Source organism: Acanthochromis polyacanthus, chromosome 6 (genome assembly GCF_021347895.1).
Source record: "Acanthochromis polyacanthus isolate Apoly-LR-REF ecotype Palm Island chromosome 6, KAUST_Apoly_ChrSc, whole genome shotgun sequence".
In the NCBI taxonomy this organism is placed as follows: domain Eukaryota; kingdom Metazoa; phylum Chordata; class Actinopteri; family Pomacentridae; genus Acanthochromis; species Acanthochromis polyacanthus.
Window position 1 is genome coordinate 36,755,847 of NC_067118.1, and position 15,857 is coordinate 36,771,703.

Here is a 15,857-nt window from a genome sequence, read left to right on the forward strand (position 1 = left end):
CCTTTATCTATACACCACTTAATCCTCATTAGGGTTGCAGACGATTTGGAGTTACCAGTTATCCTCAGCATATTTTTGGACTGTGGGAGGAAGCCAGAGAACCTGGAGAAAACCCACACATGCACAGGGAGAACATGCAAACCCCATGCAGAAAGATCCTGGGAAGGGTGAGACGCAAACTGGGGATCTTCTAGCTTCAAGGCAAAAGCGCAAACCACCAAGCCACTGTGCAGCCCTGAATGTACCAGTGCCTGAAAATATAAAAATTTTGCTTGCAATGTCTCACCTCAGTAGCACATTTACACAGTTAGTTTATTAACACTACTGTGTTTATTTATTCCTTTCTACCTTGTAAATACCTGTGTATATACTATGTTGTATTTATTATTATTACTGCTATTTTTTCCCGCTGTTCTTCTCTCTACCAACATGTACATAACTTGGACATTAAAGCTGATTCTGATTCTGATTAAGTCGGTCTAAAATACAATCACTCAGAGAGCAGATTACATTGATAGAACATCTCATCAAAGGTCAGATGTTAATTGAAGTCAGTTACTTTACACACTGAAGACACTTGACACACTGTGACACTTCACACACAAACACTTTTAGAAACTTACATTTTGTACTTTGCATTCTGTCCTTTATATTATTTGTTATTTCTATTTCCTACTAACTTCTGTGTAACTATGTGTATTCCACCAACCTTTGTCTATTGTTTTTTGTGCTCTGGCAAAACAATTTCCTCCGGGATGAATAAAGTAGATCTTATCTTAATTCAAGTTAGCTGAATAAATGAATAGATACATGTGTCAAGTCTCTGAAAACTGGTGCAACACAGTGGTAAAAGTGTAAAGCTGTGGCTACATTATTAATAGAAATAATGAGTTGAAAAGATCAAACTTGCATTGGAAAACAGTCAGCTATAGTGTTTTGGCAATGTGCTGTAAATTCGGTAAAACGTGCAAACTAAGAATATCAAAGAATCAATCAGGGGAACATGCTGCCTGAAAGCTTCCTGTTGAGGACAGGTGGCATTTCTCTGTAAATTCACGACTCAAACTCAGCATATTCACACAGGGATTGCAAGCAGATTATTTCCTCAGAAATGTAAAAGCTGCACATACCACAAGTACACGATGTTTTTCAAGTTGTGCCAAGTTCTCAAATTAGCAATAATGATCTTGCGAGCATTGCATTGCTTCACAGAGGTTTGTTCGCATTAAACAATTCACGTTGACCATTTGCAAAGGCATTTAAAAGTACATCAGATGAGGATGCTCACTTGGTATCTGTGTGACCTGTTTACATCAGTGTTGCACATATAAAAATTAAAACACATTTCACAGCTCCTAATCTTTACTGTTCAGAACACAATGCTAAGCCTGTTTGCTTTCTTCATGGTGGTGATGTGTGCACTGATGTTTGGTAAACTAAGAAGCAGTAATCTGTTCAGACATATTTTGCTTTATACAGACAAGAATTTGGTAGTTTCTACAAATTTGGTAATTTCTACAAGTATGCAATTCTTTTAAAAAATACTGCTGTGAAAGATATTCTGAATTTCAAATAAGGGAATCCTTAAATGAACAGAACAAACAACCGTCTTTCACCTTTAAGAATCTGTGCAAAAGTTGATTTAACTCTATTTAACGCTATTCCACCGCGCTCATTTTTAAAAGTAGCTCATAAAGTAAAGTTTTTTGCGCGCACAATGCTTATTTGTGCTTTTAAACTGTAGCGCGTGTTTATGTTTATGTACTTTGTGCACCTGGAATTTGTATGTAGGAGCAGTGAAGATAGATGTGTCGCTTCAGAAAGCAGAAAAGGTCAAAACTAACCTGCAACCAGTAGAACAACGGTATGTCATGTGGGCCAAAAGGTCACATGAGAACAAACAGTAAAGCTTCAGGTTAGGCCTATTTATATATAACCCTATCTGAAACATGTTTCTCAGAAAAAATACACAGCCTAACTGAAAGTCTGAAAATGTCAAGTTCCATTTTAGGTTTATCACAGTTACATACTTATGTATTTATGCCAGACTTTTGTGCTTTTCTAAAACACTAAACTGATTTCAAAACTGCAAAATTATGTTTATAAAGATTTTTTTTAACCAGAGAAAAGAGGTTTGATAGCTTTTTACACAGACATTACAGAGCCTCTCTTACTACTCTTCCCACTCTACAATAAACAATTCAATTTTTTTAAAAGACTATAATTTTAAAGATGAAAATGATAATCAAAGAGCTGCTCGCCCCATATACATTTATAATTAGAGCTGATTTTTTTACAGCCACTTAATTAACTGTCAAACCCCTTTGTGAATGGTCTTCTGAAAGGTGCTATACAAATAAAGTTTATTATAATTAAGCTATATCCTTAATTTTCCTTACTGTGGCAGACCTTGTTGTGAAGCATGGAGATATGAGATCCCAGAATCAGCCTTTAAGTTATTACTGTTAGGCCAAAATGTGAAAATTATGAGCGCTATGTGCAGCAGATACTTAAAGCTCAAAGATAGGAAACTGAATATTCAAAATATTTACAATAACGGGTGTTTTTCTTTATTCTCCCAGAGTTCTTATATGCGGGTAGAATTATAATAAACCTTTTTCCAATTGCTAACTGAAATACCACACAGATTACAAGCAGTAATGTTAAATATTTAGATTCTAAAATGTGACTTGGGCTGATAGACATAACGCTGAAATGTAAAAGATAGCTATGAAAGCATTGTTTTTACTCAAATGTAAGTCTAAGACCTTGCAGAACTGTGGCAGTGGTAAGCAGTTAAAGGAATAGCGATGGATCAGTGTGCCTATACAGTAATATCCCTCGAGTCCTTGTGAAGCTTTTATGTATTTTTGTGAAATATTATTCTTATAAACATCTCAACTCTGCTCTTTATGTGTTTGCATTGGCACAAAGGAGAAAGTGAGACAGTCTTAATGTGTTTCGTGTGACAAACAAGCACAGCGGAGCGATTCGGATGCTTTCATAGTCAAACCGGAGAAAATCACTTTTACAATAAATGTAACTTTATTGACAGTAAAAAGTTTTGAGAATATCGAGGGGCACGCATTTGTAACTGCAAGAACATCTCGGAAAGCAACATGACTTTTTTGAAATAATGAGGCAGTTGTACATCTTTAACTTTGAGGTAAAGTGTTTTGTCGTGTTACATCATTCACAAAATATCGTATAACATTGAGTCCACACAAGGAGACAGAAACCCATGCCTCATTTTCACTTCTTCAAAGTACTTCACATTTCAAAAATAATTCACAATTCAGGTAAAAGCAGAAAATGACAAGCACACATGCTATATTCCATTCACGCACACATTTCTCTACTTATCAAACCAAGTGCATTTTTAGATTACTTTTTTTCTCAAACGGTTTCAAGTACATTTTGCCTGCTATTAAAGGAAATCAAGTTAAACTATGAAGCAGCAAACCAACAATAACAAGTAAGAATACTGAGTTTGGTCTCATTCATGTTCCCAATATTAACATTATCAGATAACTCACCATACTGTAGCAATAAGGTATTTGGGTGCTATAAAGAAGCAGGAGGTAACATTTCATGGACTTGAGGAATATGCTGGATAAGATTTGGAATATAGCTGATTAAATACACCAAGGCTGAAACAAACAACACTAAATAGATAATCACAAGTGATAACTGAACAGTTTCAAACTGATTTGTTGTTAATTAATTTTTAAATAATTTCTTAATTCACCTACATCATGGAAATCGTTTAAAATCTCAGCTACAACCGCCGAGTGCAAAACCACAAAATAACTGTTTTAGGTGGAACTGATGTTTAATTCTCAGTCACACATTGCAGCAAACTCGAGTGCAGACCGCGGAACCAGTGCAACGCTGTGGGTGATTCTGTAGAAGGCCGGCTCCGTTAAAAACACACTGGTGTTGCAAATTAGGTGATCAGTTATTGTGAGTATTATGCGATTTATCAGTGCAGTAGAATAATCACAGAAAAAAAAACTTGTAAAGCCATCAAGTGCTTCAGCAAAGATGTTCATATATAAGCAGGGAACCAAAAAGTGCAATCCTGTATAGGTATAGCACCCTGGGCCATCTCAGTCAGGCTCTTAATATACACCACATGGCTCATGGTCTGATCTGCACCAGTACTCTAAGGCTCACTTTAAAATCCAAAAACCTATTTTAGAGTTGAGCCCTGAACTCCCATTTCACCCTCAGGAGCGATTTCAACTTCATTTCCTCCATGATTTTGCTTTGTCCTGAATATTCTCTCTTCTAAGCTGACTTCACACGCTGTTAAACCAAGCTGTAAACATTATGTATTCGTACAGCAGCGTACTACTGTAGGAGTTAAGGCAATCCATTTCTGTGCTTCGTCTGTGACAAAAGCTCCTCCCCGACCCAGAGGCACAAAGCTCTCAGTGCATATTAAGCTTACCTGACACACTACACAATATACCCTCCTCAGCCACAAAAGCAAAGCTCTTAGAGCACATTAAGCAATAGAATTCATAAAATGTACGTGCCATGCTTTTCTTACTGCATGTGCACATGATCTCCTAAAAGTGCTAACTACTCAAAATCACTTAGGAAAAGATGGCTAGTCAAGATTTTTGAGCACCAGTTTCCCCCCCCCACATGTTTTTTTTAAGTTAAGAGTAAATCCCCAAAGAAGGCACTTTTGAAGCAAAACCGGTAGTTTTGCCAAATGATTTGATAAAGGAGTGCAATCAATCATAGAATGTAATTTGCCTCCACTAAACTTAAACTGGTGCTGTGAAAAGAGTCTTCACTTGCATCTGACTTAGTATAATAAATTTCCTTGTGTTAAAATCGCAAATCTTTTACTTATACTAGGGATTTAAAGCAACTGATCTGGTGCAGAACAAACGTGAGCCCACAACTTTTGAGAGCAGCAGTCACCTCTCCTCACACAGCCACTGTTTCCTCTCCTCAGCCCACCTGGTGCTCTCCGCGGCTGATGTGGGATGAGAACTCGTAGCGGTCCTGGCTGCGGTGGCCACAGATGTTGCACTCGAATGGCTGGCGGAAGCCATGACAGCCCATGTGGATGGTGAACATGACATGGTCCAGAAAGAGAATCCGGCACTGGCGGCAGTGGAAGGAGCGCACAGGCCTGCCTTCCCCGTCTACCACCTGCACAGTGTCCCTGGAAGTGAGGGGTGAACCAGGGGTCCTCTTTACTGCAGTGGGGGGCACAGGACATGCCCTGTCCCACTCTGCATCCAAGTCTTTGGCCTGGCTGGGGCTGGAAGTGGGATGGCTGCGGGGCAGTGTTGGGGTTTGGTAGTGGAGGTGGTGGTTGTTGGAGGTACTAGTCGGGGCTGTAGCCCTTGTGCTCTGCTCTTCTGCTGTGCTCTCTGTGTCTGTGGAGTCGGGGCAGCCGTTGGGTGAGGCGGTGTGGCTGTGTGCTGAGGGCTGGTCCTCACGGCCTTCACCTGCCTCCCGCCCGGCCTGGCCAAGCGACATTACTGCCAGCCCACCTCCGCTATGGGCTCGGGGGCCCTGAGGAGTCACATTGCTGTTGATGGAGCCCATAACCGTGCGGAGCTCTGACAGGAAGGCAGGATGGAGCTGAGGCAGTGCAGGCGACTCGTGGTTCTCGCCTTTACCTCTAGCGCAGTGGAGATGTGAACCAGCCAGCCCAGCTGAGTCTCCAGCAGACTGAGAGCTCATGAGGTCGCCATCCTTCTCTGAGCCAGAGGACAATTCATAAGGTGCTTCAGGTGGATCAAGGTGCATGTGCATTTCACCTATGAAAAGGACATAGTAGCGATAACAAGCAATTTAAATGAAGTGTGCCCTGGACTGACTACATCTGCTCCATCTGGCAGTTGTCATGAAACAACTGTGTCCCAAAACTGGCACAGCAAAGTTGACATTTGGCTGGCTTACACTGCAGGACAGCTGATGATGTTATTGTAGAAATAAAGCTGAGATATAATGTAGAATGTGGGTAATACATATTTCTACACTTACACAAAAATGAATAGCATAACTTTCTTTTTAAAGAAACTCACCCAAAAACTTCTGTGGTGTTGACCTCTTACGTTTGGTGATGCTAATAGCCAGTCTGTCCACAAACTGGATTTTTTCATTGGATGGCTGAAGTGCAGGTTTAGTAACCGTCTCCATATTTACTGATTCCTCACCTACAAAAAGAAAACCACAATCAAACATCAACATACTGACAAATTACATGTTTAAAGACACTAAACTTACTTTATTCAATACATTTGCATTTACAGTGTGTATGGACTCTGACTATTGTCCATAACATCAGTGAGTGTGAGTAGTCAATCAATCAATCAATCAATCAATCAATCATTATTTATAAAGCACCTTTCATACATTAGAAATGCAGCACAAAGTGCTTTACATAGAATAAAACACAAAGTGTGATGTGTTACCCTGTACAGTCTGCATGTTGACAGCCGTCTGGTGATCCAGAGTCTTCAGATAACTATGGCAGCGCTCCAGATGTTCCTCTAGTGTGCTCTTTTGTTTGTAGCTTCGACTACAGGAGCTGCACTTGAAAGGCTTTCCCACTGTCGGAGAAGAAACTGCAATCCAGAGAAAAAATACTTCTTATTGATTTCTTCCCCGAGATGATGAATAATTTTTTCTTGAAGGAAGCATGTATACAGTATTCTAATGATGTTATTTATTTAATTGCTGGAGGGGATTTTTTAATAAAAATGGAATGGATTTCCCCCTTGATTAGCTATTCCTGAAATTGACCTATGTTGCTTGCCAGTGACGAGTGAAAAACGCCTAACCATTGACCGCAACGTTCCACCTTAGTAAGCTGTCGGAAACATTGACGTCATTTCGCTGAAATCCAGCTTGCAGTAATCTTTTCTTCGAAAATGAACCCATGAGACCCGTTGAGATCCACTACTGTACCAAGATTGTATGTGAGCACCTGTTGAATGCGTGTTGAAAAATTGACAGCAAAAGCAGGATTTCCTGTTTTTGAAAATGTTAAATGTCATACTTTGTCATGTGTTTTACAGAACATTGTGGTAAATAAGACCTACTTCCTCTGAGCTTCACAGAAGGGGGAAAGGACCATTCTAATGAATCCCCATTTCACTGCTTACCTCTGTTTCACATTACACGAAACCGCAATATAGAACAGAATTGTTTTGTTACACTTACATACATCAAACGCTTTTCTGAAAAATTTTCTCATTGAATAAGTTTGATGTGTTATTAATATTGTATTGCACCTAAATAGCAGATAGCAGATAGCAATCAGTTCTTGGCTGATCTGGGCTCTTAACCTGCAGTGTGAGCCGCCACTTTATATGTGTGTGAGCCTCAGTGATTCCAGATGTGTGTGTGTAGCATCAGACAATCATGCTGCGTATAAGCTGAGAACACAGGTATATATTGGGCCAGAAGAAACACAAACATGTGGCCCAGTCTTATGGCAGAATAGGTTTACTATCTTGGAAGTCTGATTTACCAGCATGTGTGCGTAGATGTCCAGCCAGGGCATCTCTCCGGCGGCAAGCATAATTACAAATGGGACATTTGAAAGGCTTCTCTCCTGAATGCAACTTTATGTGGCGCAACAAGTTCCCCTTCTGGGTGAAAGAAGCTCCACACTGGTTACACTGGAATGGCCGCTCACCTATGAAATACATGGACGGATGCAGAATTTTTGTGTTAAACTATTACGAGTACCGCTTTTCATTTTTTGGCATTTAGATTGATAATGCAGGTTGTGCGTAAAATGTACATTGTCTTGTTGGCTTGTTTTCACCTGTGTGGCTTCGCTTGTGCACCATCAGCACATTGGGTCCGATGCAGATCATCCCGCACACCTCGCACTGGAGCTTCCCGTTGGGCAGCCGGATGGGTCCCGGTGAAGCAGAGTTTGGACTGGCCATCTCGCTGTAGGCGTTTGCTCTGTCTCTTCCAGCCCCAGCGAACTCTGCAGTGCCCTCTTCCATGGGGTCACCTCGGTCATCCTTCCCGCTATCAGACCTCACAGCGTCTTTGTTCTCTGGCTGTGAGGCGCCTGCTGACTCATCATCACTGCACAGCTCTACCTTGATGGAGTTTGCTTTGAACAGAGATCGAAAGAAGAAACATTTTTACTTTTGCACATAATATGAATGAAGCGGTCTACACGGATCATATGAGCACATTGTGGGAAAGCAATGATAACTAACCACTAAGAGAGCGGTGTGGTGACGACTGCTGACTGTTTGGAGATCTCGCAGAAGGGCCCTGCAGCCCGCCATAAAAATCCTGTTCAGTTGATGACTCTCCTCCATTACCTGAAACACAAATATGCCCATGTTATTAAAGTAAATATTAAAGTCTGGAGACGCCACACACTAATGTACAGTAGTTTTCCCTCTATATATGAACTTACCTTGTGCATATGAGCGTCCATTGCAGTCATCAGCATTCATTCTCTCACCAGATGCCTGCGGAAATATAATTTAAACACAGATTTTAAGCATCACTCTTTCCAAATTTACAACAATAATTCCTAACTAACTTCACAAATCTCAATCACATGAACATGTTACATCACACCTGTGATACTAATCATATGATATATGATCAGCAGCTGTTTGTTGCTCCAAAAATAAGGCTAGAAGACAGATTCTCAGGTTTAAGCTTTCAGCTCCAAGTGTCTAATAATAAGTTCACCGCAATAAAGCAATCGAGTAAAGTCCTCTGCTATTTCTGTAACCTGCAGATTCTTCTCCAGCGTGGCCAGCAAATGAATATGAGAGGCACCACATTTATAGAAAGCTAATGGCCAAGAGGGTTGAAGGAGGAGTTTCAACTTTTGGGGGGGTAGACGAAAAAGCTGTAACTGCTTTAACTATAAGGGTACGGAGTATGTGCTCGATTTGAGGCATTAATCTCAAAAAGATATTATTATATTATTTTATATTATATCAGCAAAGCAATTAATGTTAAATTTAAATGAGAGGTTAAGCTTATAAATTGCATTTGTTGCATGCATCCAGCTTATTGATTTGGGATTATTTAGCACCTGTTCCTGTTATTTTGTCCACCCCCTGTTTGATTATAATTATTAATTTACTGCAGGTTACATTAAACATTTCATCCAAAGCAAACAAAGTGAGATATGTAGACTCTACACTGACAGCAGACTGCACCGGCGTTGCTGAGTTACGTCCTCAGACATAAAGGCGACGACGCTTTCAGATGAAATATATATATTTATATATTTAGACAATGATAACGGCAAGACACCAAGACGTGGCTTCAAGGCTGCACCTTTTGCTCAAATGGATGACAACAGTGGACACAGGAGACTTTGGAGCGAGCAGGGGGCGGAGACAGCACATCGCAGGGAAAATTAATATCCTGGCATTGGCCGCGCACGGGGAGCAACAGGCGCTGATGCAGCCGGGAGACGCGCCAGTCACACCAGGGCACGGCGATTAAAAAAGGGACGCGCACCAGCGACGACCCTTCGCTCGACAATCCATTCCGCTCCCAGACGGCCGACCGTGCATCAAAACACACATATCCTCCAAAAAACTACCATGCCTCTCCATTCGTCCGCGGCTACTTGTTTTAGCTGCTCGCCGCTGGATCCGCTCCCTCCACCCGTTGTGACACCAAAATCAGCTCACAGACGGTCGAGACGGCGACGAGACGCAATTTGTTGCAAGAGTTGTCCAAATTGTCCGCATGAACGCGGCTGTCATCCAACATCGAGCACGTCAAACTGGCCTGGGCTGTACAATGTTTCTCATGAGCCGTTGCTATGGCACCCGACCACACGACAAATGGTATTCAGCCTACCAACTACTCAAAAACATGCCGTACCTCCACATTAATACCGATGGATGGTCTTACCAAGTGCCGCGGCGAAGTCCACAAGCCTCCTCCTTACCTGGCGACCGATCGGTGTTTTCCTTTTTAACTGTCTGGATAGCTGTTTGTTTTCCCAGGCGACGACAGCATCTCCGGGATTTTTTTTTTTTTTTTTTTTTTTTTTTTTTTACCTGGGAATCCCAAAGAACTTCCGGGCCCATGCTGGGATACAGACTGAATAATTGGACAACAGAGCTGTGGATTCGGAGATTGCCGAATGCATCGATGCATGTCAGTGGTATATCTATGGTCAGTGGCAAAAAATTAAAAAAAAGAAAAAAAAAGAAAAAAGAACATGTGGTAAAGTTTCTGCCTGTAGAAATATTCAGGTTCAACACAATAACACACACGGCATGATTATGTATGTATTTTAGGAAACACTGGCTGCAGCTAAGCATGCCAGGTTTAGGAAAATAAATGCATGCACGGTAAGAATATGTTTTATTTTATATTTAAAAATGCACATATATTTTGAATATCAATGTGACATTTAAACAAGAAAGCCTTTTTAAAGTTTACCGTAATGGACTACAACTTTATTTTATTTACATTTTTGATCAATGCAAATAAGTTATTTATGCATATGATTAACTTTATTTTCAAAATTTCCTCTGAGTTTAGCTGCATGTAACACACATAGAAAATACTTTTAATTTTTAAAACGGTTTGATTATTCCCAGGTAATTTAGAATTGATGACACTAGGACATCACTGATATTTAAAGTCCAAATATAACAAAAAAATATATATAAATTATGCCCAATACTCAACCAACAGAGATGTTTGGCTAACACTAGCAAAGAACTCAAGCTAGCTAGCTAGGGCTACAGCAAGCTAATATAGCATAACATTATTAGCTTAACATAAAGTCAGCTAGTTAGCCTTTTAGACAGTTAATTGTACGTTTTTAAAAGCTGGTTAGCTGTTATGCTATTGTATTAGATGATAGAGTACAAAATATATCAGAAATTTAGGCTAGAGTATTGAAAATCATGACGACCATAGGGGGCTTCTCATCCAATATCAAAGTGGGCATCTTCAATCAAAAATCCTTGTCTTACACTCTCACAGATTACAGTAAACGTATTTCTTATTTCTCCCATTCAAATTAATGGATAACCATTCATAACACTCATATAAACAGAATAGAAAATTTGTATGTGTATATTTATGTATAAAATAGACTTAGAATCTTACATCAATATACCTCAAACCCAGTTCTTTAGATTTCCTCTAAGAAGTAAAAGGATTTCAGTACTTTTTAAAGATTAGCAAGGCCACTGTCATCCAAGGAAAGACCTGAAATGACACGTTTTACTGTGATAATACATCTGTGACACCACGAGGTGGCAGCAAACTGCTGTTTCACACAAACTGCCAAATATCCAGACATCTGTGAAATGCTGTTTGACAGGTGGATGTATGCTCATTACACGTGTTGATACCAGCACAGTACAAGTCCCCTATGAATGTTCTTGTTGGGTGTTGTTGGAACAATAGGAGATAAAAGCTACAACATAATTTAGGCCAATCCTTAATGAATGTAAGGCAGCTATTGGAATCGACGGGGCCTGTGCCAGCGTTGAAGAACATCATAAGCATCATGAATCTTCACAAACATTGCCTCAGCATCCTTGCTGGGGTTGTGGTCTGGATGCCATGTCTTTGCCAGCTCCCTGTAGCTTCGAGTTATCTCTTCAAGAGAGGCCTCTGAATCCAAAGATAAAACCTGCAACATATCAGAATATTCAGGTCATAAATCAAGTCAAGCAGAAAATGCAGAGACTGACATGTAGTATAAATGCTGAACTACAACTACTTTATCTTATCCCTTAGATTTTCCTGAGATATGAGACTGTTTACCTGCAGTGCCTCTTTTTCTCTCTCAGTGTACTCTTTGAGCAGTATTTCCAGCACCTTCCTCCAACCCTCTTCATAGTAGCCTCCTCCAGTTAGGACACACAAGATCCGATATGGCATTAAAAGAATGTACTCCAACACACCTCTGAGCCAAGGCAGAAACCAGAAAATATCCAGCAGTGCTGCTATAGAGTCAGACAGATAGTATAGTGTGGCTGTGGTGTTGTGAAAAATACAGTAACCCAGCGGAGCAGAGAACGCCAGCCAAGCTAGGCCGAGCCTGTAAAGCCGTGGACCTGAATAAAAAGTAGTCATTTTAGTAAGGCCTTAAAATTCAAAGCAAAGCCAAATTATTTGTCAGAAGGAAATCAGATGAAAATCAGCTCACCTAATTTCTGTGTCTTCCCAGGTGTCTGTGGAGGTTTGAACCTGCGGTTTTGTGCAGCAGTGACGCTCGCAGCCAAGCTTATAGGAAGAGGTGATAAAGTGCTGCCGTAGAATATTGGGGAGGTAATGAGACAAGCAGTCAAAGTTTTTTGGAGATCAGAGGTCTGCTGGCCAACATTGGACACCAGATGTACACCTGCACCCACACTTAAAGGCAGAACAATCAAGTAGAAGAAACTGAGGGAGTTCAGTCCTATCAGAGCCACGGTACCAAAGTAGATCCCAACACACACCTGTCCAGCAAATCTGACAGGGCCCACAGGAGGAGGAACCGAGGCATGATCCCTTTTTCTCTCTTTGTCGGCATCTTGATTGGCCTCGCCCACGTATGCAGGAATACGTGAGACCTCTCTGACCCAGCCAAACCCAAATCCTCCCAAGGTTAGCATCCACAGCAGAGCATGGCTGTCTCTTCCTAAATACAAATGGTGGAGGCCTAAAGGCCCTCCTACTGCCCACAACACATAGGCTACTATTACACTTTTTGCCATCCTGTGGCCTCAGTGGATTAGTCTTAGTGCAGGTTGGTATTAATCATCCTTGAGAAGTACCTGCAATGAAAATACACAAAAATTTAGCCTTACCTTGAAATCAAAATTATGTGGAATCTAGTAAATAATCATTATTTCTAGTCAGTGTTTCTAGTTCATTATATATGGACAGAATCTTAGAATATATTGTTTATTTTCAGTGATGTGTGATGTATTTTTTCATTAATGCTTTTACTTAAAGAATGGAAAAACACGTGTTTACTCTTTTATTTGTTTTACAGTCATGCTTCTTTTGATCACATCTAATTTTTTTAATCCAATGTTCTTACATCGTTTCTAAAATATACAGCTTACTTCATTAAATTTCATTTTAAGACTTTGATATACTCTATGTTTCCTGTATTATCTGTCAGCTGCTGGTTGACCAGGACACTCAAAGGGATTTTTAATCTCCACGATCCCCTTCCCCGGTTAAATAATATATTATATAAGAGGGATTTATCTTGGTCCATGATGTGCATTGTCATTTAATTCGACTCATTACGTGATCCAAAATGTGGTGCTTTCTAACCGGAATCGTAGCACATATGGCCGTTACAAACAGTCAGACATTACGCTATTAGATAGTCTACCAACCTTCTCTACAGACAGAGGACATTTTCTATTTTTATTTTCTATATTTGTTTTTGTGCAATAAAGATTGAATTACTTACTTAGTGTACTCATAGTTTCAAATCCTTATCCCAAGAAGAGGTTTCAATACTTTCCGTAGGTGAAGGTGGTGCATGCAGTTGCAACAGTTGGACTTTGGATCATGACAATGGAATTGCACGGTGCCCTCAACACATGATGTACATCGGCATGAGCCCTTGATTATTTGAACTGATAAGATGAGTGAAAAGTTTAAAGGGGACGCTTGTGAGAAACAGTATACTGGCATTAATGCTTCGTAAAGTTCTGTAAACCTTTCAAGGAAGGTTGAACTGCAAATACAGTGATATTTGTGAAGCAAAGCTTTAAACCGTCAAAAAGTAAAGTAAATTAGAGGTGGGTTATGTACATACAGCTTATATAGAATGGCCATTGTCAGACTTAGAGTGGCATATAAAATTGGATTGTTAAATACATTTCTGTGTTAGCAACATTTCCTCTGGTTGTGAAGTTAATTGTAAATATGCTATATGGTTATGGGTAGTACAAACTAATGCATTATTTCATATATAAATTATAAGTTACAAAAATTAGACTGTAATTTGCAACAATCTGCAGAATCCTAGAACAATTTAGTTTATTGAAAAAATATAGTAATCCTTTCTTAATTGTAGAGGAGTATAGAATATGGAAACACAAAATAAAGATAAAGTAAAATACAGAATATTGTACTTAGTTACTATCCCCCTATGACTGATTAAAGCAGCTGTAAAAGGACATGCTAAGGTAGAGTTTGAAAGCTTTAAGGCACGTCATATACATTCAGGAAAAACACATTGCACATATTCAGTTGCCAGTTTATTATTAGTTTAAAACTAGTGCATCAGTTCTGCAATAAATCCTATTCATGAAGGGTGTAATGAGGAAGCTGTCTTAGACAATTGTTCAGTCTACTCATTTCAGAGGCAGTTTGTGTTGCAGCTTATAGTTAGGACTGTCTCAGGTGACCCAGAACCATCCATTAGTAATGCTGCTGCAGGCCTAGACTGCTGGGGGAGTTCCCACGATGCACTGTGTGCCTCTCTCTTCTACCCACTTTTCTTTTCCTCTCCATGCATTCATTTGCTACCGTTGCATGTCATTAACTGTCTTCTCTCTTTTGAAGTTTGTGTTCTATCCTCTCTGCAGGTATCTCTAGAGCGGCATGTTTCTGATCTGAGGTTGCAGACCTCACCAACCTCCCCCATACTTTTTGTTTAATTGTATTTATGTTTCTCTTTGCTATCCTTTCCTTAATTCCTTTTACCCTCACCCCAACCAGCTGGGGAAGATGGCAACCTGAGCCTGGTTCTATCTGAAAATCCTTCCTTCTAAAACAGATTTTTCTTTTTCCAACGGTCACCACAGTGTTTGCTCAAGGAGAACTGTTGGATTTCTCTCTATAATATAATAGTGTAAAGTCTTGTAAGTCCTTTAAATGAATTAAACTGGACAAAATTATCAAGGTAGCATGCAACATTTAATTTAATTAAATCGATTGTTTTTTTGTGTTTTTATCATCGGGGAATAAGTATTTGTTGTGTCAACACACTGCATCTCTGCAACACAGTGAACGTAATGACATCCACAATACTGGAGATGATAATGGACAGATTAAGAGCAGAGTGGCAGACCAGAAATCAAAAATCAGTGAAGAACCACAGTTCTATGATGAACAGAGTTAATGAGGTTGTTGTTGCTACCTGGTGGAATCTTGTCCCACTTCCCCTGAAGCACTTAGCAAAGTTGGTTGACATATTGGGGAACAGGATCCATTTGTCAGACAAAGCAAGGAACATATGCCATATTTATGCTGTACCATTCTGTCTGAATCAAATGGCAGAGTCGTGGACATTCACGTGCCGTTAAACTGACGTGTCAGCATCCAGCCTTTCTCTTATCATCTGCGGCATTGTGTTATTTGAATGAAGCTGCATTTTAAGGTGGCCTTTTATAATCACTGGTCAAAGGAGTGTCAGTGTGCTGGTTAGACTATCTGATCATTGTGTTTAAAGCTGCACCTGACTAGGGTGTACATTGACTCAACAGTTGAAAATTTATCACCATCTCAACAACGTTTTGTGCACAGTTGGCTAAGTGAAATCCTTTTACAACCTTAGCAACATAAATTAGATTTTCAACTCCCCACTTGCAAACGTCCCATTTTGCAGGCTGCAATCATATTTTTCTTCAGTTGAATATTATCAGGTCTTGATCTTACTATAAAGGTATTTCAAAAAGTTCTCAGCCTGACTTGGAAACAAGGAGTGTCACTCCTATTTTAGTCTAACTGTGTATTGTAATTATATATAATTTCACTGTCCACAAAAAAATCAATTGTTTGAAGCAATGACAGCAAAGATAAAAGAAGAGGGAGGCTCTGTCCAAACAGCACAGGTGGCAGAAGCAGCCAATTGGGAATCTGAATTGTAGTTTCCCAAAGTAATGATGAAG

At 39.9% G+C, this 15,857-nt stretch overlaps 2 protein-coding genes and 1 long non-coding RNA gene across 3 annotated transcripts; 1 reads left to right on the forward strand and 2 right to left on the reverse strand.

Annotated features, from left to right (window-relative positions):
* Positions 1-3,022: 3,022 nt before the first annotated feature.
* On the reverse strand, positions 3,023-10,091 carry ikzf4 (IKAROS family zinc finger 4). The gene is given in 9 exon segments (XM_022203204.2): positions 3,023-5,789; positions 6,057-6,188; positions 6,447-6,599; positions 7,508-7,675; positions 7,808-8,110; positions 8,220-8,327; positions 8,426-8,480; positions 9,935-10,021; positions 10,023-10,091. Coding segments are annotated over 9 exon segments (1,881 nt in total). The 5' UTR covers positions 10,077-10,091; the 3' UTR covers positions 3,023-4,968.
* Positions 10,052-13,425, forward strand: LOC127534541 (uncharacterized). Its single transcript, XR_007942697.1, has 2 exons — positions 10,052-10,164; positions 12,185-13,425. It is a non-coding gene; the product is annotated as an uncharacterized LOC127534541 (long non-coding RNA).
* Positions 11,055-13,649, reverse strand: dnajc22 (DnaJ (Hsp40) homolog, subfamily C, member 22). Its single transcript, XM_022203205.2, has 4 exons — positions 13,427-13,649; positions 12,164-12,773; positions 11,779-12,071; positions 11,055-11,644 (listed from the first exon to the last, which is right to left on the reverse strand). The coding sequence occupies exons 2-4, from the start codon at positions 12,711-12,713 to the stop codon at positions 11,468-11,470; spliced, it is 1,020 nt and encodes a 339-aa protein (XP_022058897.1). The 5' UTR covers positions 12,714-12,773; positions 13,427-13,649; the 3' UTR covers positions 11,055-11,467.
* Between the last annotated feature and the right edge of the window lie 2,208 nt (positions 13,650-15,857).

Bases quoted from the DNA above. Each gene is read 5' to 3' on its own strand.
- dnajc22 (XM_022203205.2), bottom strand. From the start codon at position 12,713: ATGGCAAAAAGTGTAATAGTAGCCTATGTGTTGTGGGCAGTAGGAGGG. The intron at 12,072-12,163 runs GTGAGCTGATTT...CTTTTTATTCAG, and splicing joins TGGGAAGACACAGAAATTAG to GTCCACGGCTTTACAGGCTC. The intron at 11,645-11,778 runs GTAAACAGTCTC...GATATGTTGCAG, and splicing joins GAGAAAAAGAGGCACTGCAG to GTTTTATCTTTGGATTCAGA.